The sequence below is a fragment of the Paramormyrops kingsleyae genome, chromosome 14, assembly GCF_048594095.1.
Source record: "Paramormyrops kingsleyae isolate MSU_618 chromosome 14, PKINGS_0.4, whole genome shotgun sequence".
In the NCBI taxonomy this organism is placed as follows: domain Eukaryota; kingdom Metazoa; phylum Chordata; class Actinopteri; order Osteoglossiformes; family Mormyridae; genus Paramormyrops; species Paramormyrops kingsleyae.
Window position 1 is genome coordinate 23,521,950 of NC_132810.1, and position 24,903 is coordinate 23,546,852.

The 24,903-nt window shown below is 39.0% G+C and overlaps 2 protein-coding genes across 3 annotated transcripts in view; one reads left to right on the top strand and one right to left on the bottom strand.

Moving 5' to 3' along the window:
- The window catches only part of samd4a (sterile alpha motif domain containing 4A), a 113,005-nt gene extending 108,625 nt beyond the window's left edge, over positions 1 to 4,380 (top strand). For both annotated transcript variants that reach the window (XM_023839896.2, XM_023839898.2), the window contains exon 13: positions 648 to 4,380. In XM_023839896.2, coding sequence (XP_023695664.2) covers positions 648 to 676 — 29 coding nt within the window. In that variant the 3' untranslated portion in view covers positions 677 to 4,380. The remainder of the gene's footprint in view (positions 1 to 647) is intronic.
- Positions 4,381 to 7,529: 3,149 nt separating this feature from the next.
- Positions 7,530 to 24,903, bottom strand: part of gch1 (GTP cyclohydrolase 1) — a 78,118-nt gene continuing 60,744 nt past the window's right edge. Inside the window, exons 3-6 of the mRNA XM_072698864.1 lie at positions 12,289 to 12,344; positions 11,180 to 11,211; positions 10,787 to 10,871; positions 7,530 to 10,633 (exon numbers count right to left, since the gene is read on the bottom strand). Coding sequence (XP_072554965.1) covers positions 10,507 to 10,633; positions 10,787 to 10,871; positions 11,180 to 11,211; positions 12,289 to 12,344 — 300 coding nt within the window. The 3' untranslated portion in view covers positions 7,530 to 10,506. The remainder of the gene's footprint in view (positions 10,634 to 10,786; positions 10,872 to 11,179; positions 11,212 to 12,288; positions 12,345 to 24,903) is intronic.

Genomic DNA, 24,903 nt, shown 5'->3' on the forward strand with positions numbered 1-24,903 from the left:
GGGTCTCTCAGTTCTCAGTGTGCAGTGCTGGACAAGTGCAGCTTTGTGTGATGGCTACTTGAGCAGGAGTGCAGAGCAGAGGGATATAAGCAGAGCTGCAGTGTGTGTAGGAATGCCAGACCAGATGCTGTTTCTCTACTTCTGCCCTTGACCGCTCCCAACAGACTCGGCAGTGTGCTATTATTGCCTCCACCCTCACAAATCCTCAATTCCTACCAGACTCTCCCCTAATTCCTGCCTGTTTTAACTCCAGGTGTCTTTTCCCAAGGTAGATTTTCACAGTACTTATAGATAATTTGCTATTGACACTTCATTATGGATACTGAGTGGAACTGAAAAATAACGTGTAGAAATATCTTCGTGGTAATGAAATGCAGTGCATGATACTTCACTTTACCTATATAATTATATACAGTATGTACACTCAAAACCTATGATCTGTAAAAGGAATTAGAATTTAGAGTCCTTGAATACAAGGCTGTAATATAATTAAGCAGTAATGTTTTTGTTTAAGCATAATTTTTTGTTTCAACACAATTGGAAACAATTAAACATATATAGTACAATATGTATTTAAATCACAATTCTTCTTATGTTGCACTGGAATGGTTTCCATTTCATTTCTACCTATATGTGTCTGTTTGTAGATGGCGTTGACCGAACATCAACAATCTGAGTGTGGAGAGAGAACACTTGGAGAAAATGAGCTGCCTATGCATTGAGTGAAAGGTTCTACCCCAGACCTGGGCCTGCCTGCCACCTTTTCCTCTAACTAGGAGCCAACTGCCCTGGTGGATGGCAAGGTGTAAAAAAATAAATGCCATTTCATTTGTGAACAAAAATGATATGTTTACAAACAAGATATTTTTTAGAATGAAGGTATAACAGAAAATAGTCTATGCCCAAGGGACAGGATGGTGAAAAATATACTGAAACTACAGTTACTAGTATTTTTAGGAGTCTACAGCTATAGTGTGTAAATTTTGTAGTAGACATTATCTCAAATGATTGGCTTTTTTCCAGAGAGACAAAAGGTTCATAGTGGTTAAGCTTTACGATGAAAGTGCACCGTTTTGCATTTAGCCAGCAGCTAATGCCCACTTCAAAATCACCAGCAAACTAACAAGTTAATGATGTTTGCTTTGTCGGTTGGTTATTTGGTTTTTAAACAAAGGAAAAAAACATTTATTGTTTACATAAAATGTTATGTCTAAGGGTACGGAGTAATATGAGCTTTTATAGCTTTCAGGTGTGAATGCTACCGTTTCTACATGATCTTTATTTTATTTCCATATTGTAGCATTCAGCATAGTTAATTGTTTTGCTTACCTGTAGTGAATCTGAGAAAGTACATGTATGTCTGTTGTGTGGATTCAGGCTAATTGAGTACAAGGAAAACCAAGACAAAGGAGTGAGAATGGAAGGTTTGTGAGAATGGAGTTCAGTGGATAATGTGCTGGAAGAAAAGTTGTGGGGAAAAAGAAAGTTTATTGATAGAATGTCACGTGAGGCAATCACATTGTCATGGTTCAGTTTCAGAGAAAAAGGGACATGAATTTTAGAAGGAAATATTGAACACAAAAGTTACAAGAATGTCAAACAGGTAGCAAAAGCAACGATAAGATTAATATGTGATTTTCATTCCCATTTGCTAGCATTTGCAAATGGTAAATTGCACTGTTTTGTGTATGGTTATGTAATACTTAAGTTGTAAAAGTTGTGCATGTTGTGCTAAATAGTGTCTTATGTTGGATAAACAGGTAAATATTAAAAATTGATATTTTGCTTGTCCTAGGATTGTGGGTGTTTAGGTAGATAAGTGTAAAGTAATAATAAGTTTAAATGGATTTTATGCATGACTGTTAATGGTCTAATAAGCAGGAGAAAGATACCAGCTATGTTCATCTTTAAAATATAAGGAAAGGTAAGGTTTACTGAAGAATGAATTCATGAACTGGTTAAATGGAAAATTATATATATTCCTTTTTATATAAAATCCTTTAGCAAGTAAGCAAAACCATTAAGATAAATATTTCCAGTCACAGAAACCTTGTTCAATAGTTTTTAGTACCATCTAGTGGTCATATTTAGGATAGTTCCATCTGGTGGTCAAATTTTACAGATTTCCAAAACGTTTCCCTTTAACTAAATTTTCAAACTACATGTACTTGTCTAATTCAGTCTTTGTCTTAAATTAATTTTGTATGACCCTGTGGCATTTGTTTTTGTATTAATCTTGGTTTTAAAATTACAATTTCAGTTTCCTATATCTCAGTTTTCACTGTAGACAAAAGTCTTTCCATTTACTGGAAATGGGTAGTGTATTTAGTTCACATAAGGGTTGTATGGGGTTTTCAATTCAAAGCCTTTTTTTTGACAGTAAGCCTGCTACTACTATCCCAGAAACCACAGGGAACGAGGTAGGGTACAAAAACATAGGTCACCCAGCAATCATCATTTACCCTGAGTAATTTTAGGGTGCTTTTCCACTGCACCAAGTGCTGTACTTTCGGTACTTTTGCTTTTTCCTTGACTTCCGGTCAAGTACCAGTACCAACGTTCCAGTACTGAAAGTGCCAAACCAGCTGGGGTACTTCTTTGGTACTTCGGTACTTTGGGGTGGGACTTGAAATACTTTCTTTGTCAATTGGTTATGCAACTAGTCTGCCGCTGACACACAATACAAACGCCCCATTGACAACAGTTGCGAACTCTGAAAATAATGATAAAGTTAAAAAGGTTGTAAGAACATATGCATCAAAAAGATCTGGATGAGGTAAGGAGCATGCATTGATTACAGTGCATTGCCACACCCATCACATGACAAACCATGAGAACCTGAGTGTAGCCATGCAGTGGGCAATACTGTACCTCAGCACCACACTAGTCTGAATGGACCAGCATGAGTGTTTTTTTTCCAGTGGCTGGAGTGCCTATGCTGCTGGATTTAGATTAACATCATACTCAGGATGAAGAAATTGCAGGTTAAGCGCCTTGCTCAAGGGCCCACTGGTGTAGAATCACTCCAGGCATTCACAGGATTTGAACCAGCAACCTCTAGCCTCGGAGCCACCACTTCAGTTTGGACAGCATGACAAGAAATGAAAAAGCATTTTGTTTAATATACTAATACAGTGCGCATATAATATGCTATCCTAGCGATGTGATTTTGTTGTAATAAATATTGGGGTATTTCTAAAACAAAAAAGGAGTTCATAAATTTCTCACAAACCCGTCTTCGAGTGATGTAAATGGCAAGGATGAAAATGATTAAGTTTGTCTCGGAGAACACATGCAGCTCTCATGTAAAACAGCAGATATAAATCTAAACTCTTAACTCTCTTACCTCTTTTAAACATATAAGAATCTATAAAAGGAATAATAATAAAAATTGCAAAGCTTGCTGTTTTTTTTCCCTGAGGGAGTAACAGAATAAAAATATTTTAGTCAAACTGTAACCCCCTTAATGTCTGTACAGAACTGAAAGTAAGAAAAAACCTTATTTAGCGATGTAGGAATTCTATGTGCATGACATGCGATGTCAGTAATAATATTGCACGCCGCCAAGCCATATAATATACTACAGCCATTCTTCAAATTCAATTCAAAATACCCTGCCTCGAGTTGTGATATCATTCAGCGCTGGTACCAATTTTTACGCCAGTTAAACCAACACCTTGAAGTACAGTACGATTTGGTATGATTGAAACTACTTCTTTTAAACCACAACTTTGGAGATGGAACAGGGAATGTCCAATGAGCCACCATACCCTAATTTCCTGTTTTTTTTCCACACTTGTCATTGCTTTTGCTCATAATAAAAAAAGATTATCAGGACATGCAAACAAGCTTGTCAAAGAAGTTAGATTTTATATAAATCAAACCTTGTCTGACCTAATTTTAGAGAGATGCAGCTTTTTTAGGAATCATTTAACATTTTCATCCATACAATGATACAATATTCTCCAAACCATTAACCTTGGAAACCTGTGTAAATGTAAACAGTGTATTCAGAGGAAACTGGTGACATTGGGAATTGCATGTTATGCTTCCCAATTTATCTTCCGGTTCCTCTGGTTAGAAAATATATAAGAACACATCATTGACCAGCTGAAGGTGGAGAAATGCATAGAAATCTAAATTTAGTGTCAGCCTCACAATCATCCTTGAATGTGCATTTCAGTTAGAACACTTCGCTGTGTGTAAATTTTTCCCTGCATTGCCTAAAGCTGCATGGTGGTATTAAAAAAAAGTATACTGGGTATAATTTTGTAATAAATGTGCATATATGGAAAAAATGTCTTTTTATACAATTTACCTTTTAAGGAAAAGCCACTTAAAATCTCTGCCATATAAATAAATACTATTTGCAGACCTCAACAGTTATTTATTGGTTTTCCTATTTCTATATATATATATATATATATACACACACACACACACACACACACACGCACTACCAGTCAAAAGTTTTAGAACACCCCAATTTTTTTTTATTGAAAATTATGCAGTTTAATGTCTCATTGCACTCAAATGAGAGCATAGTACAAATAAGCAATTGGAGTTAAAGAAGAAATCATGGTATCAATTTATAGACCAAAATGTATTCTAAACTTTTGACTCATCAAAGTAGCCACCTTTGGGAGATATAACAGCTGAACACACTTGTGGCATTCTTTCTACAATAGAAATCAAATATTCTTCAGAAAGTTCTTCCCATATCTGTTGCAGAAGTTCCCATAAATGTGTGGCACTTGTAGGTTGGTTTGCTTTCACTCTCTTGTCCAGTTCATCCCAAACCAGCTTGATGGGGTTTAAGTCTGGAGACTCTGCTGGCCACTCCATGTATTCAAGCTTACCATCTTGTTCTTTTTTCCTGATGTAGTTCTGGCATAGCTTGGACTTATGTTTTGGGTCATTATCATGCTGTAAGATGAACCCCTGACCAACTAGGCGCATACCAGAGGGTATTGCATGGCGCTGCAGAATGCTGTAGCCGTTTTGGTTCAGGGTGCCTCTCCCTGTACAAGTCACTGACCCTGGATCCAGCAAAACAGCCCCAGACCATCACACTTCCTCCTCCATGTTTGACAGTTGATGCCACACACTGTGGAATCATCCTTTCGCCTACTCGACGGTGTACTAAGATGAACTGAAGTGATATTGCAATATACTGAAGATTTCAAATTTGGATTCATCAGTCCATAATACATTCTTCCAGACTTCAGTAGTCCAATGCCAGTGTTTCATGGCCCAGGCAAGCCTCTTTGTCTTATTCTGATGTCTTAACAATGGTTTTCTTGCTGCAACTCATCCTGTCAAACCTGCAGCTCGATGTCTTCTCTTCACAGAAGACTTGCTTACTACGACCACTATTAAGCTGTGCTTGAAGCTGTGGTCCTGTGAGCCACCTATCACGCAACCTGTTAACTCAGAAACTTGTCCTCTGATGCAGTTGTGGCTTTGGGTCTGCCAGACCTCTTCCTGTCAGATTTTGCCCTAGTTTCTGAGTGCCTTTTGATGGTGAAGGAAACTGTGCTCACTGACACCTTTCTTTGCAATTTCTCTGTAGGAAAGACCTACATTTTTAAGTGTTATGGTTGTCTGTCTCTCATCCATTGTTAATTGCCTTTTTCTCACCATTTTTGTAGCAACACACTACTTTCTGCAGGTACAATACTGTTCAACTGATGCTCAAAAGGGTATGGTACCACTGTGTGTTCCAACACTGCCTTTTATGCAGACAGAGGGGTTTGTAAGTAATCCAGAAAAGTTGGAACACCTGTGGGAATTAGTAGCACCAGCTTTCAAGGCTTGATCAACCTCCATTGCTGCAGAACAGCTTTAAATTGTTAACCCATTTTGTGTTCCCTGAAAAAGGTCTTTTTGTATAATTCTGACATGTACATTACAAGGCATTGTACAAATGTACAAGGCAAACTTACCTTTTTTTAACCTCTGGCAGTTCACCACTTACCTTTGTACCATTTCAAGCTATTCATTGGACTTGAACTACTTGAATTGCAATAAATAACTGGGAACAGTGCTTGAAGTGGGCCGGAACGCAGCGGAACGCAGTTCCGGAACTTCTGTATTTTCATCTTTTGGGTTCTGCCACTTTTTTCTGCGTTCCGGTACTTACTGAAACTGATCCGACGCAGCGACAGTGGCCCGAGAATAGACAATATCACAAGACCGATAAAAGACTACATTACCCACGAGCCACGACAGTGCCCTATCATATGCATCCACTGAGTCCCAACCAATCGCATCAGCTGTAGCCCTAGTCTATTGTTAGGCCTACAAGTATCACACTGGTCTGGTTCATGTTGTTTTAATGGTTTTTCAGTATTCCATTTGTGAATTAGAAAAAAGTAGCCTATGCCTATACTGTAGGTTATTGCTTGGAAGAATGATTAAATTAAAATAGTTTTTGAACCAACACATCCTGGTTGACAATTCACCGCACAAATGTCAAATGTCAGAAAATTAGAGTTCCTGCACTTATTTTTTCCCACTTCAAGCACTGACTGGGAAAATTGGGGTGTTCTAAAACTTTTGACCAGTAGTGTGTGTGTGTGTGTGTGTGTGTGTGTGTGTGTATATATATATATATATAAATGCACACACTTGTTATGGCTTGCTATTGCTATGGCTGGTGTCCATAAATATTGCTCAAATTAACGTATGTCAATGATTCCGTTGCCAGAAAAAGTCTTGAATGCATATAAATTGATAGTGAGATTTAGTGAATTTTTGTGTTTAATTTATATTTGAAGCAAAATGGTAAACAGTTCACCAAAAGTGTTTCTTTCAGTCCTAATATTGACAGAGGTAGCAGGTTTTCAGATGAACCCACGTGTTGCTCTATCAACTTTAAAACAAGTCAAATCCATTTGTTTATACTGATATTTTAAATGTGAAAAAATTACATAAATGGAATAGGATTTGTGCAGAATCCTGCAATAGTGATATTTTTCCATTGTGTATTCATTGGCATTTTGTATTAGTGCCAATATTATTTTGTATATTGCAATATCACTTCAGTTATAAATTCATAAAGATAAAACTATGATAAATTCTGCCATTTATATGTGAATAGGAGGGGTCAGTGTGTGTATTTGTATAAAAATCATGTTTGAGGAAATGACAAAGTATGAAAGAAACCATTTTTATCTTGTTGAGATGCATGTACAAAGCTGAGAGGTCATATATATATTTAGAATAACAAATGGCAGTGGCTTTTATATACTCTACTTTTAGCCAGTATGTCAATATTTTATACTGACTTTAATAACAATGAAAGAAATTACAGCTGTGTTCATGATGCTAGCACAATCATTCATGACAATCAGTATTGTTTGGTTGTAGGAAAATTGGACAGCATCTTCTTGCTGCCAAGAAATCAGCTCATTATGATATCAAACTGTATTGTTACTCTCAGTGTAGAAACGAAATTTTAAGTACAAAATGTCTGGGATGTGTGAATGTTTTAAAATGTATGTATTTTCACCAAAAATGCACAACAGTGATAGCACAACAGTTTATTCACTACTTCAGATACATGTCAGATGATATATTACAAAGGATGGTTGCCAGTGAAATATTAAAAGGTTCAAATTTGGAAATCCTGGTTTCAGATACTGTAAATTGATGTTTAGAATAGGGTCCAGGCATGGTTTACAATTGACTGGGACACAAGCCAACAACTTTCTATGGAAATGAAACAATTTTCAAAAGAACCTTTACAGTGCAGTGAAAATGTATAAATGTTGCAATGTAACACTATGTGTTTCAGTTACAGCAGGAACAATGTCTGTCTGTATTTATGTATGTAATTATTTGTACAACAAATGAATCTCTTTTTTTTTCCCCATGAAGTCTGTGTGTGACTAGTTTACCAGAAAAAAACATTACATATAACACAAAAATTTTGTGTGTTTGTCTAAGAAAGATATTTATTTTCACTGAAAATTCAAAATAAAAAGTGAGATGGAAACTACTGTCAAATATATATACAGTATATACTGTATATCATCATAATAGAAGCATAACATTTGAAAATGTATGTCATTAAACAATTTATGAAAATGTATTTCATTAAACAACATGCCAGTTTTAAATAATTATGTGAAGAAAGTGCTGATGGTTGTTAAAATGCTAATAATAGTTAATGTTGAATTCCTGACATTATTATGAAGGATTTGCTGCAACTGGTAAAGCTTGTGGCTCAGTGAGCTGAGCCTTTGTGCCTGTGCCATTTCAAGCCCAGCTTTGATAAAATTGCCATGGCTGTGGGCCCTTGAGCAAGGCCCTTAACCTGGCAGTGCTCAATGGGTGCCTACTGTAGGTGGCTGCCCTTCATTTGCGCTCACCAACTTGTGTCATGAAGAGCAATATTGTGTAGATGTAAAAAGAATTTCCTCATGGGAATCAATAAATTGTCATTAAAAATTAAATGATTAATTTTAAAGCCAAAATGCATATTTTTGGAATTAAGCAAACAGCCATTCCCTGGTCTGACAATGTGACATAAAATTGAGAGGAAAAATAGAATTCAATCCCTTGGTTGGGATACACAGAGAAAGAAGGACAGCTCATCTAATCCTCATTAAGTAAAATTAATCCAACACACTTATCATGCTGAAAAAAGCATCTTAACAAAAAGGCACCTGGTAGCTACAAGAGTTGGGATAAGTGGCAGCGATTTCATCTAGGATAGTAGGGGATCAAACATGACACTCAATTTCATTAACAAAGGTAAGTAAACCGAATTAACCTCAATACCCAGCAATCACCCGAGTCTGCGTTTTAAGATGCATTGCACCCCACCTCCTGAGTTTTAAATCCTCTCAGGATAAATATCAGAAAATACAAATGTTTTTATGCACCAGATTTCTTTTTTAGACAAAATGGAAAAGGTAGCATCTAGCAGAAAATGCACAAACTCAGGTCTGCTTTTAATGAGGTGCCTCGCTGTTTTTGACAAAGATGTTGCTTATGACTATACAGTATACCCAATAACCACATTATACAGCTTCTCTTCATTGCCAGTTCTTCTAACACATGGTAAAAATACAGAAAAAAATAGTTGTGTGTATTTCAGTAATATTTTTAACATTTGAATAATTTCTGGTCTGTTTGTCACTATGCTAAAATTCAGACTTAAAGGAAAACAGACAAGAAAAATAATGTGTTTGGACTATTTTTCACAATATCATTAGTACGAGGAACATTTATAAAGAAAATACATCCTAAGATAATCATTGTGAAATTCATCAAACAGGCAAACCATACTAAGCAGACAGAACAGGGCATATATTAAGACACTTAACTGGAAGCATGACTCGACACTAGAAATAGCCATGCCCAAACAGTTTGTAGTGGAGAGAATTGCATTTCACATAGTACATGCATAAAATACTATAAATTATACAGAAAGTTATTGTGATGGAAACACTGTATGTATTACTTGGAAAACCGATGCACAAACCCAGAATGTCATGAATATTTTATGAATGAACTAAAACTGCAAACACATTTCAGCAAGGAGGCTAAAATAACACAATCAAAATATCAGAAGGTATTATTGTGATAGCAGTACAAAACACATTCATTACAAGCTTTTGACTTCTACCAACAAAGTGTCTTTTTCTGAAACTTAAAAACTGGCTTTGCCAGTTAATTGTGCTGCCAAAAAATGTATCAGTATTTTGCAAAGAGAAAGACAATTACACAATTCATCTTTAATTAGTACAGGGTCACAGTGATTCCAGGAAACACAGGGCAACCTGGATGAGATGCCAGTTCAAGAATATTCTTACACACTTTGGATGATTCAGAAATGGCACTTTCCCTAGATGTGTTTTTGGCCTACAGGAGCAAACACGCACAGAGGAAGAGCACAACACAGACAGAGCTGAGGGCACAAATCAAACCCACAACAGTGGAAGTGTGAGGCCACAATGCCACCATAGAATTGGTAAATGGTTCATTTTTGTCCTAGTATAATATTTAAAATATACAAAAAACTAACATAGAAAACATCTCAATATATGAATGCAATTTCAAGTAAACTGGTAAGAAGGCCAATCTAAAATACACACATGAGAGATTGTCATTTATGTTAGAGAAATACTGGCAACTTGCATTTTATTCTGTAGGATATCAAGGAGAAAACTTTTGATAGTCTTTTACCTCAAAGTTGTGCATACAAATATTTTCTTTGGATATATTGGGTAATAAAGTGAATAATACAATGTACTTACTATGATTATGGTTTAATTATAACAAACTATGTGTATTCTATGGCTAGTACTTTACGGATGACCAGTCCTTGGTTGAAATCATTTTATACCACGCTTTGACACAAATGCACAGAAAACTGGATAGCCTGTTTAGATATTAAAATTGACCACATAAATGAAATCTCTCTGGGTTTAGGTAGAAATTAACATAAAATGTGCATAATGATCTAGGGACGGCAGGTTGTTACAGAAGGTCTATTCAGCTTCTAATAAGGGTGAGAAATTCATCTCGTGTTTTGGGGTCCTCACGGAAGACACCCAGCATTGTGCTAGTCACGGTCTTGCTGTTCATCTTCTGTACACCTCTCATGACCATGCACATGTGACTGTGAAACAGGAAGAAGATCAGACAGGTTAGATGCAGAAATATGTTGTGTTAAGCAGTACAGTACTATATAGTATGTATCTGAAAGGAAGGCTGGTGAACAATATGGTGTTTACTGTGAGTCTATTGGTCTTAAGATACTGAAATAGCATACGTGGCTTCTATAACAACCCCAACACCGGCAGGCTGCAAGGCTTCAGTGATGGCAACAGCAATTTGTTTTGTTAATCTTTCCTGAACTGTACACAGGAGAGAGAGAGAAAAAAACTTCATTTAACATCTAAATTGACGGAGTATCGGAAATTAGATGCAAAAGGTGACAACATCAAACATCCAATAACACAAGAGTTGAAACACAAGCAGATCAGGGTCAGAAGGGGAAAAGGTACATGCAGTTTGCATATGAGAATGCACCACCTGGTAGTCACCACTGTTAAGCATATTTTGTTTTCTCAGCTATTATTTGAATGTCAGACATTTAGTATATCTACATTTAATGTAATAATGTAAACATCAGAAGAACGCTATGTACAAACTGATAAACTACCTTGTAAACGTCTGCTGTAAATTTCAACAATCCTGGAAGAGTGAAGGAAGATAAACAGATCACTGTCAGTAAAAACAATCTCTTTATCAAATGTATGTATAGGTTTATAGAGACAACATGAAAACATCCCTCTTGAGACTAAAAAGTGAGGCAGAGATTCTTTTTCAGTAAATTGTTTTTTTTTTGTTTTTTTTTTAATAAAACATATAATGTGGGCAGAGAATATTCATTGAAACTTGTGCTATCTTATTCTGTCTGTGGTACTCCAAAGCTAATGACTGCATAAAAGATCAGTCAGGTTTTAAGGAGCATGATTCACACAGAAATCATAAGATTAGTATAGCCCATAGACCTTTTCATTAGTGAAAATGTATAAATGACCTTTTCACCATTTCTTCAAAAAATACTGGCTCATCATGAACTGTAAAACTGAGTTTCATGAACAAATAACAGTCGGTCCTGCTTACAAGGATGCCAAGGAACAATATCATATGGCTCATGTGTAGTGCAAAAAAAAATTAATTTAATTGTTTGACTCTCCCTGCCGGCCCCTGGAGGATGGGCTCCCCCTTTGAGTCTGGTCCCTCCCAAGGTTTCTTCCTTCTAGGGAGTTTTTCCTTGCCACTGTCGCCTATGGCTTACTCACTGGGGGCTTTAGGTGGGGATGCTGTAAAGCGCTTTGAGACGATGTAATGTTGTGATAATGCGCTATACAAAAATAAATTTGTTGTTGTTGTTTGTTGCATTATATAAATTCATATAAATCATATAAACAGGATGACCATATTATTAACAGTTAAAAAGAGCATGCACTCTAGTGATATTCCCCTTAGACTTTTCTTAAAAACTGTGCAGCTGCATGTCTAAGTGTGTCTTTTGGAGTTAAGAATTAAAGTGAGTATTAAGGTCAGACGGGATCAGATTTGTTATTCTCACTCACATCTCTTATATAATGATTTTTGCCTATGAAAAATTAGAGATTAGAATGTTTGAAATTCAGTGGTTGAAGATAATTGAGATGTTCAAAAAAACATTGCTTTTATTGACCAACGCTATGAAAAAAGTACTGAAAAATTTGCCAAACTTTCCAAATATAGGGTATCACCTACCTGGCCAGTTTACTGAGCCCCAGCACCCTCTTGTTGGGGAGGTAACCAATGTGGACCTATTGAAGACAGAAAGGTACATATAAGTATGGAGTGTCACTTGTTATGAACAGCTACAGCTCTGACAGCTTAAAAAAGTCAAATCAATTTGATATAATTAGTAAGCTATTTTGATCATATAGAAGACTTTACTACCACACACAACTGTGGTACTCAAGATTGGACACAAGTCCACACATGAATGGACTCAATCTTGTCATACACGGGTGAATTTTTACTTGACTCAGACTCCAGCACTTCTGACTTGAAAGTCCATCTGAATACATATGCCCCATGTCTTCTGAAATTACCTATAGTGTTTTTTAAACATCATGCATGCACCCACTTATGCACCTCATCATGTCCACAAAGTCCACTATTATCCATTTTGTGTACATAAGCCATAAGGAGTCTCTGTACACAATATCAGGTAAAAAGATGAACACTGGAGAATGCAAATATTGCAACGCATCAATAACAGGTGATATTGAATAATAACTAATTTAAACTGACATCTGGGAAAGAAACACAGGTACATAAGCAAAAGCTAGCGAACTGAGCTGCTTGAGAGGAAATGGCTGGCCAAGTGTCGAACCAATTTGTTTTACACAGTAATGTAGTGATAACTATACAGCTGACATCTTATAATAATTATGGTTGAACTTTATCAAAATTCTCATTCTTACACAATACAGATCAGGATCTCTAGAGACAGCCAGTCAGTGTTCAGTTTCACTGGAGTAGCTCTGTTTAAAGGTTTTAGTGAAGACTGGGAACCGCTGATGAACAGGGTCAGTTTAGGCTTCGGTGGTATCTAATGTTCAATACCATTATACTGTCCAGACATTATACGCCGATATAAAATTCAAAAGTAACTCTATTCTGGTATTTTGAAATCTTGGCAATAAGATCAAATTTCACCAATAAATCCCAAAAAATAGTGTTGTATACTGTTATGCATTACCTCAACACTGCCCAGGCCTAGATCAGTTGTTGAATGGACACCTAATACACTTAATCTCTTGAGTCACACACACCACCTTCCGCCTAGGTAGCTAAGTGGGTGTAGCTCAGCAATTAGAACATTACATTAACAATGCAAAGGTCATAGGCTTACGTGGTGGAGTGAAGGGATTTTTCTTTAATTAAAGTGACAAATATTAAAATAACAGAAGCCACCTTTGAAATTTCACCCAAGGAATTACAGATTGCACATAAGAAAACCACAAGGACACGCAAGCTCATTACTGAAGACAGCAGAAAGGTTCCAAAATCAATAAAAATACCTTTTTAGACACACACAAACTTCGAATGGCACCAAAAGCCTACACGCAATAACACATGCTGGATGAGTTTACCAAGGGGACAGTGCATATTTCAGTAATGTGGGAAAACAAGCAGGCCGACAAGCAGGATATAAGTGTTCTACATGTTGACAATCACAATAGAGAATAAGAAGAAATAAAATAATTACAACTCAAAATTACATATACACAAAACTCATCTATATGGTTCTCGCAAATGCATCGTCTCACAGCAGGGGCCGGTTTCCTCTGAGGAACCAACGCACAAGTCATAGTGCTGGGTCCAGTCAGCCAGGCAGTTGAGCTGCTGAGCCTTAAATCACTGGCTCAAACCAAACAGAAACAAAACAAAGCAAACAAAAGAATCAAAACCAAAAAGCAAAATATAAAACAAAAAATTAAGCAAATAAACCGTGTTTTAAGCGTAAAACAAAGAAACATGGAGCCTTGCTTGCCGGGAAAACATGCTTTTTATTAGCAGTCCTTAAAAGAACTACAACAGGCACCCAATGAGCACTGAACCAAAGACACAGATGGGAAACACAAGGTTGTAAGATGCTGAACTGCAAGATACACACAGGGTGGGAGGTTTACATAGGCTAAATACACGAGAGGATCGGACCGGGCACACACAAGACACGGGCGTACACACAAGACACAGGCAAACACACGCGCGACAATAGGGAAATGCAACCATAACCATTAACATTAACAACAACAACAACAACAACACAACAAGGGCTATTAAAACGACTACAAAGGACTACAACAACCACCCAATGAGCACCAAACCAAAGACACAGATGGGAAACACAAGGTTGTAAGATACACACACGGTGGGAGGTTTACGTAAGCTAAATACATGTGAGGATCGGACCAGGTACACACAAGACACAGGCAAAGACACGGGCAAAGACACGCACGACAATAGGGAAATGCAACCATAACCATTAACAACAACACCACAACAAGGGTTATTTACAACTGCACGCAGGGCATGCTGGGACATGCGCCTCGCCGGTGCTACAATACATTACACCAGGGGAAGCTCCAGTTTAATAGACACGGATCCAAATAATTACCAGCAACCAGAGGCAGCACCAGCCCCTTAGTACCAATACAACATGGAATCGCTTTTGTATTTCAGTCAGTATTTTAAGTCATACAGAAAAGCACTACACAAATAACAATGTTCAATACCATTATACTGTCCAGATATTATACGCCAATATCGTGTACTCTGTTATTTTCAAAAGTAAATATATTCTGGTATTTTGAAATCTTAGCAATAAGATAAAATTTCACCAATAAACTTACTTGTTAACAGCACCCCCCCACAGAGCACCTCGGGGAACCCGGTCGTAAGCCTTTTCCAAATCCACAAAACGCATATAGACTGGATAGGCAAACTCCCAGGCCCCCTCCAGTACCCTTGCAAGGGTATAAAACTAGTCCAGTGTTCCACGGCCAGGACGAAAACCGCATTGTTCCTCCTGAATCCGAGATTCGACTATTGATCTCACCCTCCTCTCCAGTACCCCGGAATAGACTTTCCCAGGAAGGCTGAGAAGTGTGATCCCTCTATAGTTGGAACACACCCGGCAGTCCCCTTTCTTAAATAAGGGGACCACCACCCCGGTCTGCCAATCCAGCGGCACTGTCCATGACCTCCACGCACTGTTGAGAAGGCATGTCAGCCACGACAGCCCCACAGCATCCAGATCCTTTAGGTACTCCGGGCGGATCTCGTCCACCCCCGGGGCCTGGGCACCATGTAGCTCTTTAACCACCCTGGCCACCTCAGCTCCAGTGATGGGCAAGCCCCCCCAGCACCCTCGGGCTCTGTGCCCTCAGATGTCTCAAAGGCAGTGTGTGTAGATGTATCTGAGGCAAGGTTGGAGGTCCTCAAAGTATTCCTTCCACCTCCGGGTGATGTTCCCTGGTGAGGTCAACAGTACCCCCTCCCCACTATAAATAGTAGGAACTAGGTGCTGCTTCCCCCTCCTGATATTCTGGATGGTTTGCCAGAACCTTTTTGAGGCCGACCGAAAGTGACTTTCCATGGCCTCACCAAACTCCTCCCACGCCCGGGTTTTTGCTTCTGTGACCACCTGAGCCGCGTTCTGCCTGGCCTGCCAGTACCTGTCAGCTGCCTCCGGAGAACCCCAGGCTAATAATTCCTGGTAAGCCTCCTTCTTCAGCTTGACAGCCCCCCTCACCTCTGGTGTACACCATCAGGTACGGGGGTTACCACCACGACTGACACCGACCACCCTGCAGCCACAGCTCCATATGGCCGCTTCCACAATGGAGGTCCGGAACAGTGTCCATTCAGACTCAATGTCCCCAACCTCCCCCGGTATGCAGTTGGAATTCTGCCGGAGGTGCGAGTTAAAGCTCAGACAAACAGGAGCCTCTGCCAGACGTTCCCAGCAGTCCCGCGTGCCTCTTTCTGGCTATGCCCGGCCGGGCCTCATGGGCCAAGGCATAGCCTGGGTCCAGGGTGGGGCCCCGGTGACCCTAATCTGGGCGAGGCAAACGAGACCTTTCTAGAATACATTATCATACGGTTTCCTAATGTTAAACACACAAAAAACAGAAGTACTGGTGATTGGTCCCAAGGTTGCAAGAAATACGTTGCACCACCTCAGCATTAGTGGCCTTCCTACACAACCTAACACGGTGGTTAGAAATCTTGGTCTTCTAGTTGATTCAGATCTATGTTTTGGTGCTCACATAAGAAGTATTACTAGAACTGCGTTTTATCATCTACGGAACATAGCCAAGATTCGTAAGATGCTCTCACTTCGTGATGCAGAAAAATTAATACATGCCTTTGTAACTTCCAGACTGGATTACTGTAATGCCCTCCATTCTGGTTGCCCGTCTGGATCCTTACATAAACTTCAGCTGGTACAGAATGCAGCAGCCAGAGTTCTCACAAACACTAAAAAAATTTATCACATTACACCAGTCTTATCCTCCCTTCATTGGTTACCAGTTAAGTCTCGGATTGACTATAAAAAACTGCTATTAACTTATAAAGCACTGAATGGCCTTGCACCAGAATACCTTAGTGATTTGCTGACCTCATACAACCCCCCGCGCTTGCTTCGTTCTAAAGGTGCGGGATATCTGTTAGTACCTAGGGTAGAAAGAGCTATGGCAGGCTGCAGAGCTTTCTATAGAGCTCCTCAGCTGTGGAATGGTCTTCCACCGGATGTGCGGATTTGAGGCTCACTCTCAATATTCAAGTCTAGACTAAAAACAAACCTGTTTAGTTTAGCTTATAGGGACACTAGTTCTAGCTCTAGCTAACTTCTCACTCCCAGTAATACCTATAGTGTGAGGTGTAGAGCTGGGTGGGGATCGGTGTCATTGGCTTTGGATAAACTGAATTGACAGTGCTGTCACTCTAGCTTCACAATTGCTTGTGGGATTGGAGTGCTGTCATTTCAGGGACTCCCCATGCCTGCATTCTGCATTCACCAAATCTGCATTTTGGTGGGGATGCTGTAAAGCGCTTTGAGACGATGTAATGTTGTGATAATGTGCTATACAAAAATTAATTTGTTGAACCAAATGGTTATTCACCTTCTCACGCTGCGGAATTGTGGGTAATCGTCTCCCATGCTCGGTCTCAGTCGGCATGCCTCACTCGTATAGTCAAAATTTAGTAGAAAAGCACCACCTGAATAAGGGCATAGCAGTGCGAGCGATGAATCTGTTTAACGACAATGCAATGTTCACATTTTTGCGAAATCGAAAAGGAGGCAAAAGAGGCTGTCATTGGATGGGTTCCTTGTTAAAGTCGCACAAACAGAAAAAGATTCCAATGAGCCAACAGATAGCAGTGATTCCGTTAATTATAGTGAAAGTTGTCCTACAAAATAACCCTCCTCTTCTCTCTCGTCTCCCTCACACCATCCACGATTATTTTCAAAGGTAAAGCGCAGGTTAATTTGTTTTATGTATTTTTACTTTATATTTTGGATTAATAATTTTTATATTAATATTTTTGAGTTGTGGAACAGATCATATGAGTTTCCATTATTTCTAATGGGAAAATTCACTTTGATATACGAGTGCTTTGGATTACAAGCATGTTTCCGGAACGAATTATGCTCGTAAACTAAGGTACCACTGTACACTATATGGACAAAATTCAATTCATTTCTATTCAATTCAATTTTATTTATATAACAGATTATCACAACACTGCATTATCTCAAAGGCTACGTTCACACTGCCAGCCACATCATTCAATTCCGATTTTTTGCTCAGATCGGATTTGTCTATCTTGATGGTTCAAACAGGGTTCCCGCTGGGTCTTAAAAAGTCTAAAATTCAGAAAGTTAAATTTAAGGCCTTAAAATGTCTTTAAAATGCCCAGATTTTCATCCTAGGTCTTAAATTTTATTTACCCAAGTCTTAAAATTCTTACCTCCATTCATTCCCAAAAAGCGTTGTCCATTGGTTGTGTTTTCTGGTCTGCACCAGTGTCTGCGTGGTAATAAAACTACAAATCCCATTGCGTAATCAGTGCAGCTAGACAAGCAAACAAGTTGAGAAGGGTACACTTTCAGCCACTGACGTCAGGTGCACGCTCAGCCACAACAGGAAGTACAGGGGAATCAAGTGCCAACTTAGTTCTTGAGGCCAATGTGAATGGTATGTTGTTTTATTATTTGTATTACTGAATGATATAGTTACAAGTTTATTTCATGCCATACATTATTGCAATGTAAATGTTTTGATGTAGTGCGTTAGTAACTTTTTTCTCTGATGACTAGAGTGAATTTTTTCAGTTATAGTCATATAGTTTTTAGTTGTTCGTGTGGTCTTGAGGAGAACGTTTCTCGGTCTCCTTATGGTAAGGCAAGGCAAGTTTTTATTATCATACACAGGGGTTATTTAATGTGCTTTATAAAAACAAGATTTAAAAAAGTTAAACCAAGACAAAAAAGCAAAATAGAGATGAAAAAAAACTTATTTGAATAAAAATTGCTTAGAAAATCTAAAAAATCTGATTAAAAGTGCAGTATGTCCTTCCCCGCTCGTCCGCTCCTCCCATGTGCCACGCCCCCTCGTTAACCCGTGAGGATTCCCCGTGTTTATCAGCTGTTTCCAGTTGTTGTTTTTTTTTCTTATTTTTTATTAAGTACAATAAAAAGTGAATACAACAAATTGGCATTAGTTCGTGTACAAAAAAAGAATTCTAGTATGGAAGGCTCAACATAATCGAACCAAATTAGATTCCATGCAGAGTGTATAACAAAATATTTCAAGAAAGAGAATCAAGTATACAAATAGGAAACAAAAACTAAATGAGAATAATAAAAGAAAAAAAAAAAGAATCACAGCAACTTATATAATACAAACAGATTAAACAACTTTACTCCCTTTGGATTTTTCATTTTATTAAGGGCATCTGAAAAGTATTTTAGGTCATTTTTAAATACAATAAACAAAGGGGGAGCTTTAAGATATTGACATTTATGTATAAAGTATTTTGCTAATAATATAATATTATTAATCAAATCATATAAAACAGAGCAATCTTTAGTTGTCCTGTATATTACCTATTTTAAAGTTAGAGTGAAACTATCAGCAACCACACGCTTATCTAACATCCAGTCTTGCCAAGCTTTCCAAAAAGATTTGGACAAACTACATGTAAAAATATATGTTCTGAATCTTCATATAAATTTTTGCATAAGTAGCAAGGTATATTTTCAAAATTAAATTTAGAATGCAAAAATGTATTGGAGGGATATATATCATTTAGGATTTTAAACTGCATTTCTTTTATCTTATGGAGAATAGGGAGTGTTCTAAAGTACTTAACAGTATTTTTATCAAATGTGTGATCTAATTTATTTCTTAATATTTGACAAGGGTAGTTTGACTGGATAATAAGCTGTCTTAAATATTTGTTAGTGCAGAGTTTATTCTCTATTTCAATATCACCAACATATAACGAAGGAAGGACAGCAGTAATTTTGGAATAGGAAAGATAGCATCTCATTAACATTTTTATACCTGAAGGTATTGCATTAATAACAGTAAAGAATTGTTTTGGGTCACAGGCAAATCCATGTTTTAAAGTGAATGAATTATAGTCTAACATATTACCACTCTCATCCATTAAATCCAAAACTGACCAAATATTTCTATTTACCCATTCCTCAAAAAAGGATATATATTTGTTAGGATATATTTGTTATTCCATATCGGAGTATTGTGGGGTGTGAAATTGTGTATGCGTGCCAATTTCCAACATAATAAAACTTGTTGGTGGAATGCTGATAATTTCATTGGAATTTTGGGCAAATCAAAATCACATTTGTGAAAAAAGCGGATACCACCAAATTTACGAAACAAAGCTGAAGGCACTGCATACCAAAAGTTCTCAGTATTACCTAAAAACAATTGAAGCCACTTAAGTTTTATCATAGCATTCATACTCTCAAATTCAATTACATTGAGACCACCTTCTTCGTACATTTTAATAATATCAGATTTTCTAATATAATGAGTTTTGTGTCTCCAAATAAAGTAATACATTTTTTGATTGCTTGTTTTTATAACAGCTGAAGAAGGAGCTACAGCAAAAGCTGGGTAAATCAGTTTGGATAAGTATTCACCTTTGGTTAGAAAAATCCTCCCAAAAATTGATACATCTCTCTGCAACCAGCAATTCAAAATACCATTGGCTTTTTGTATTTTATTTTCAAAAATTTCTTTCATACTAATTTTTTACTCTTTGGAAATATAAATACCTAGATAATTCACTGTCTCTTTAACTGGGATGTTACATAAGGACAAATCTTGAGTAGGGTGTAGGGCCAAAAGTTCACATTTATTTATATTTAGTTGGAGGCCTGAAGCTTTACCAAAGGAATTGATTAGAGAAATAGCCAGAGGGATTTGGTCTTTGTTTTTTAAAAAATAAAGTAGTGTCATCTGCTAGCTGACTGATTGCTAAGGTTTTCCCAAATACTTCTAATTTCTTCACCGATACATCATGCCTAACCATAGTGGACAACATATCTACAGCTAAAATAAATAAAAGAGGGGATAATGGGCATCCTTGCCTTATTCCATGGCTAATCTGAAATCTTTGGTAGTACCAAAAGGGAGGGAAACTGAACTATTCATGTCTCTGTAAATCAATTTTATAACATTAATAAACTGTTCAACAAAACCAAAAAGTTTTAAAGATTCAAACAGAAAAGGGTGCTCTATCATATCAAAGGCCTTTCTAAAATCTAAAAATAAAATGAAACCATCATCTTCTATCAAGTGACTGTACTCCACCAAATCCATCACCATCCTTACATTATTATGAATAGATCTTCCTTTAAGAAATCCTGATTGTGATTCATTAATTAAATCATTAATGCCCACTTTTAATCTATTAGCATATATAAGTGTGAAAATTTTATAATAACTATTGAGCAATGTAATTGGCCGAAAATTATCAATATATCTCATGTCTTTATCTGGCTTAGGGATTAGTGTAATCAAGCCCTGATTCATAATAGGGTCTAAAGACCCTTCTTTAATGGACTCAACAAAAGCATTAAATAATAATAATCTAATATCATTCCAAAAGAATTTGTAAAAATTAGCTGTGAGGCCATCAGGACCCGGAGATTTATTTAATTTTAGGTTTTGAACCGCTGAGTCAAGTTCTTCAATATGCAAATCATAGTCACAACAATCTCTCCAAATATTGTCATTGTGGGGAATAAAATGTATTATTTTATCAAAGAAATTGTTACACTCTATTGGAGAGAAGTTGGAAGAGTACAAATCACTGTAAAACTTAAATTGTCTTATTTATTAGAGTAGGGTCCGTACATTCAACACCATTTATCATTAGTGAAAGGATTGAATTACATGATTGACGTCTTTTTTCTAATCTACAAAAATAAGAAGTACTTTTTTCCACCCTCTTCTATCCACTTAGCCTTAGAACGTACATATACACCTTTGGCTTTCTTAATATATTGTCCAGTTCTAATTGCAAAGAGATCATTTTGTCTTTTTCAGTATCACTCAATCCACTTTCAGTACAATATTTATTAATTTCGGAAATAATATTATGTTATTTTTGCCTCCTTACTTTGGCAAGTACTTTACTGTAATTAATAGAAAATTCACTAATTTTAAATTTGAGGAAGTCCTACCTAGCTTTATTAGAATTAAAGTTATTACTGTTCTTAATTTCAAGAATTAAATCTTTAACTTTATAACAGAATCTTTCATTATTAAGTAATTCTGAATTAAATTTCCTCATCCTCATCATCTGCCACTTGTCCGGGGTTCGGGTCGCGGGGGCAGCAGCTTCTGGAGAGGCACCCAGACCTCCCTCTCCCCAGCTACCTCTACCAGCTCCTCGGGGGGGACACCGAGGCGTTCCCAGGCCAGCCGAGAGATATAATCCCTCCAGCGAGTCCTGGGCCTGCCCCGGGGCCTCCTCCATGTAGGACATGCACGGAAAACCTCTCCGGGTAGCCGCCCAGGAGGCATCCGCACCAGATGTCCAAACCACCTCAACTGGCTCCTTTCGACGTGAAGAAGCAGCGGTTCTACTCTGAGGCCCTCCCGGATATCCAAACTTCTCACCCTATCCCTAAGGGAAAGCCCAGACACCCTGCGGAGAAACCTCATTTCGGCCGCCTGTATTCGCGATCTCATTCTTTCGGTCATTACCCATAACTCATGACCATAGGTGAGGGTAGGGACAAAGATCGAGAGCTTTGCTTTTTGGCTCAGTTCTTTCTTAGCCACGACGGACCGGTTAAGCGCCTGCAAAACTGTAGACGGCGCTCCGATTCGTCTATCCAGCTCCCGATCTCGCCTACCCTCACTCGTGAACAAGACCCCGAGATACTTAAACTCCTCCACTTGAGGCAGTACGTCTTCCCCGACCCGAAGAGGGCAAACCACCCGTTTCCGGCTGAGAACCATGGTCTCGGACTTAGAGGTGCTAATCCTCATCCCTGCCACTTCGCACTCGGCTGCGAACCGCCCCAGTGCATGCTGGAGATCCCCAGCAGATGAAGCCAACAGGACAACATCGTCTGCAAAGAACAGCGAGGCAATCCTGAGGCCACCAAACTGGACACCCTCAACACCCCGGCTGCGCCTAGAAATCCTGTCCATAAATATCATAAACAGGACCGATGACAAAGGGCAGCCCTGGCGGAGCCCAACCCGCACCGGGAACACGTCCGACTTATTACCAGCAATGCGGACCAAGCTTCTGCTCCGTTCGTACAGGGACCGAATCGCCCACAATAGCGGACCCCGGACCCCATACTCCCGAAGCACCCCCCACAGAGCACCTCGGGGAACCCGGTCGTAAGCCTTTTCCAAATCCACAAAACACATGTAGACCGGATAGGCAAACTCCCAGGCCCCCTCCAGTACCCTTGCAAGGGTATAAAGCTGGTCCAGTGTTCCACGGCCAGGACGAAAACCGCATTGTTCCTCCTGAATCCGAGATTCGACTATCGATCTCACCCTCCTCTCCAGTACCCCGGAATAGACTTTCCCAGGGAGGCTGAGAAGTGTGATCCCCCTGTAGTTGGAACACACCCTCCGGTCCCCTTTCTTAAATAAGGGGACCACCACCCCGGTCTGCCAATCCAGCGGCACCGTCCCTGACCTCCACGCACTGTTGAGAAGGCGTGTCAGCCACGACAGCCCCACAACATCCAGAGCCTTCAGGTACTCCGGGCGGATCTCGTCCACCCCCGGGGCCCGGCCGCCACAGAGCTCTTTAACCACCCTGGCCACCTCAGCCCCAGTGATGGGCAAGCCCCCCCCAGCACCCTCGGGCTCTGTGCCCTCAGATGTCTCAAAGGCAGTGTGCGTAGATGTATCTGAGGCAGGGTTGAGGAGGTCCTCAAAGTATTCTTTCCACCTCCGGATGATGTCCCCAGGTGAGGTCAACAGCCCCCCCCCCCACTATAAATAGTAGGAACCAGGAGCTGCTTCCCCTTCCTGATACTCCGGATGGTTTGCCAGAACCTTTTTGAGGCTGACCGAAAGTCACTTTCCATGGCCTCACCGAACTCCTCCCATGCCCGGGTTTTTGCTTCTGGGAACGCCCGAGCTGCGTTCCGCCTGGCCAGCCGGTACCCGTCAGCTGCCTCCGGAGACCCCCGGGCTAATAATTCCCGGTAAGCCTCCTTCTTCAGCTTCACGGCCCCCCTCACCTCTGGTGTCCACCATCGGGTACGGGGGTTACCGCCACGACTGGTAAATTTCCAATATCCCTTAATCCTTGCAGTGTTTTGAATTGGTTTGAATAATAGTGAAATGGCACAATGGTCTGTCAAAGGTGCTGCAGAAATAGAGCAATCTTTAACAAATAACATTAAGTTACCTGAAATAAGCCAATAATCAATTCTTGATTTGCTGGAGGCATTAGGTCTTAACCAAGAGAACTGCCTAAGGTTAGGATTGAGATATCTCCAAACATCTACCAATTTAAGACTAATGTAGAAGCGTGAGACCATAGAATTTGGTTGAGAAATTAAGCTTTTGGGAGGATATCTATCAAGTGTCTCGTCCGGTACCACATTAAAATCTCCATGTACAACAATATTATCTCTAGGGTATGTTCTCTTTAAATCAGAGATTACAAGAGAGACCTCTTTAAGTAAATTTTGGTTCAATTTAAAATTATTGTGGCCATATACATTAACCAGAATGAAAAAAATATGCTCAATCTCTAAAACAACCGCTAACCAGTGTCCACTTAAGTCAGTTCTAGAAAAAATTACTTTCCCTGGACAATTATTAAATAAAATTGCAGTGTCTGCGGAATGGGAGGAACCATGACTAAGTAACAACTTGTCTCCCCATTGATTAGACCAAAAAGCAGTATACGTTAAAACCGAGTGCGTTTCTTGTAGAAAACTGCAGTGAGAACTTTGGGTTACTTGACGTAATCCCTGGTACTTTGATAACAGAGTGAGGTGTTTCACTATGGGAGTCGCTTCGGGCATGACCAACTACGGAAGCTCCAATGACACCACGTCCGTCTGTGATGGACAGGTCAATCTGCGACCAGGCTCTGCCCCTGCCCAATTAATGCGGTCGACCTACCTGATGGCTCATTTTAAAAGGATTTCTTCCCGTGCCTGCACAAGATGGGAAGTGATGGTGAAACACCTCACTCTGTCATCAAAGAACCAGGGATTACGTCAAGTAACCCAAAGTTCTTTTTTTAACTTTGCTCGGTGTTTCACTATGG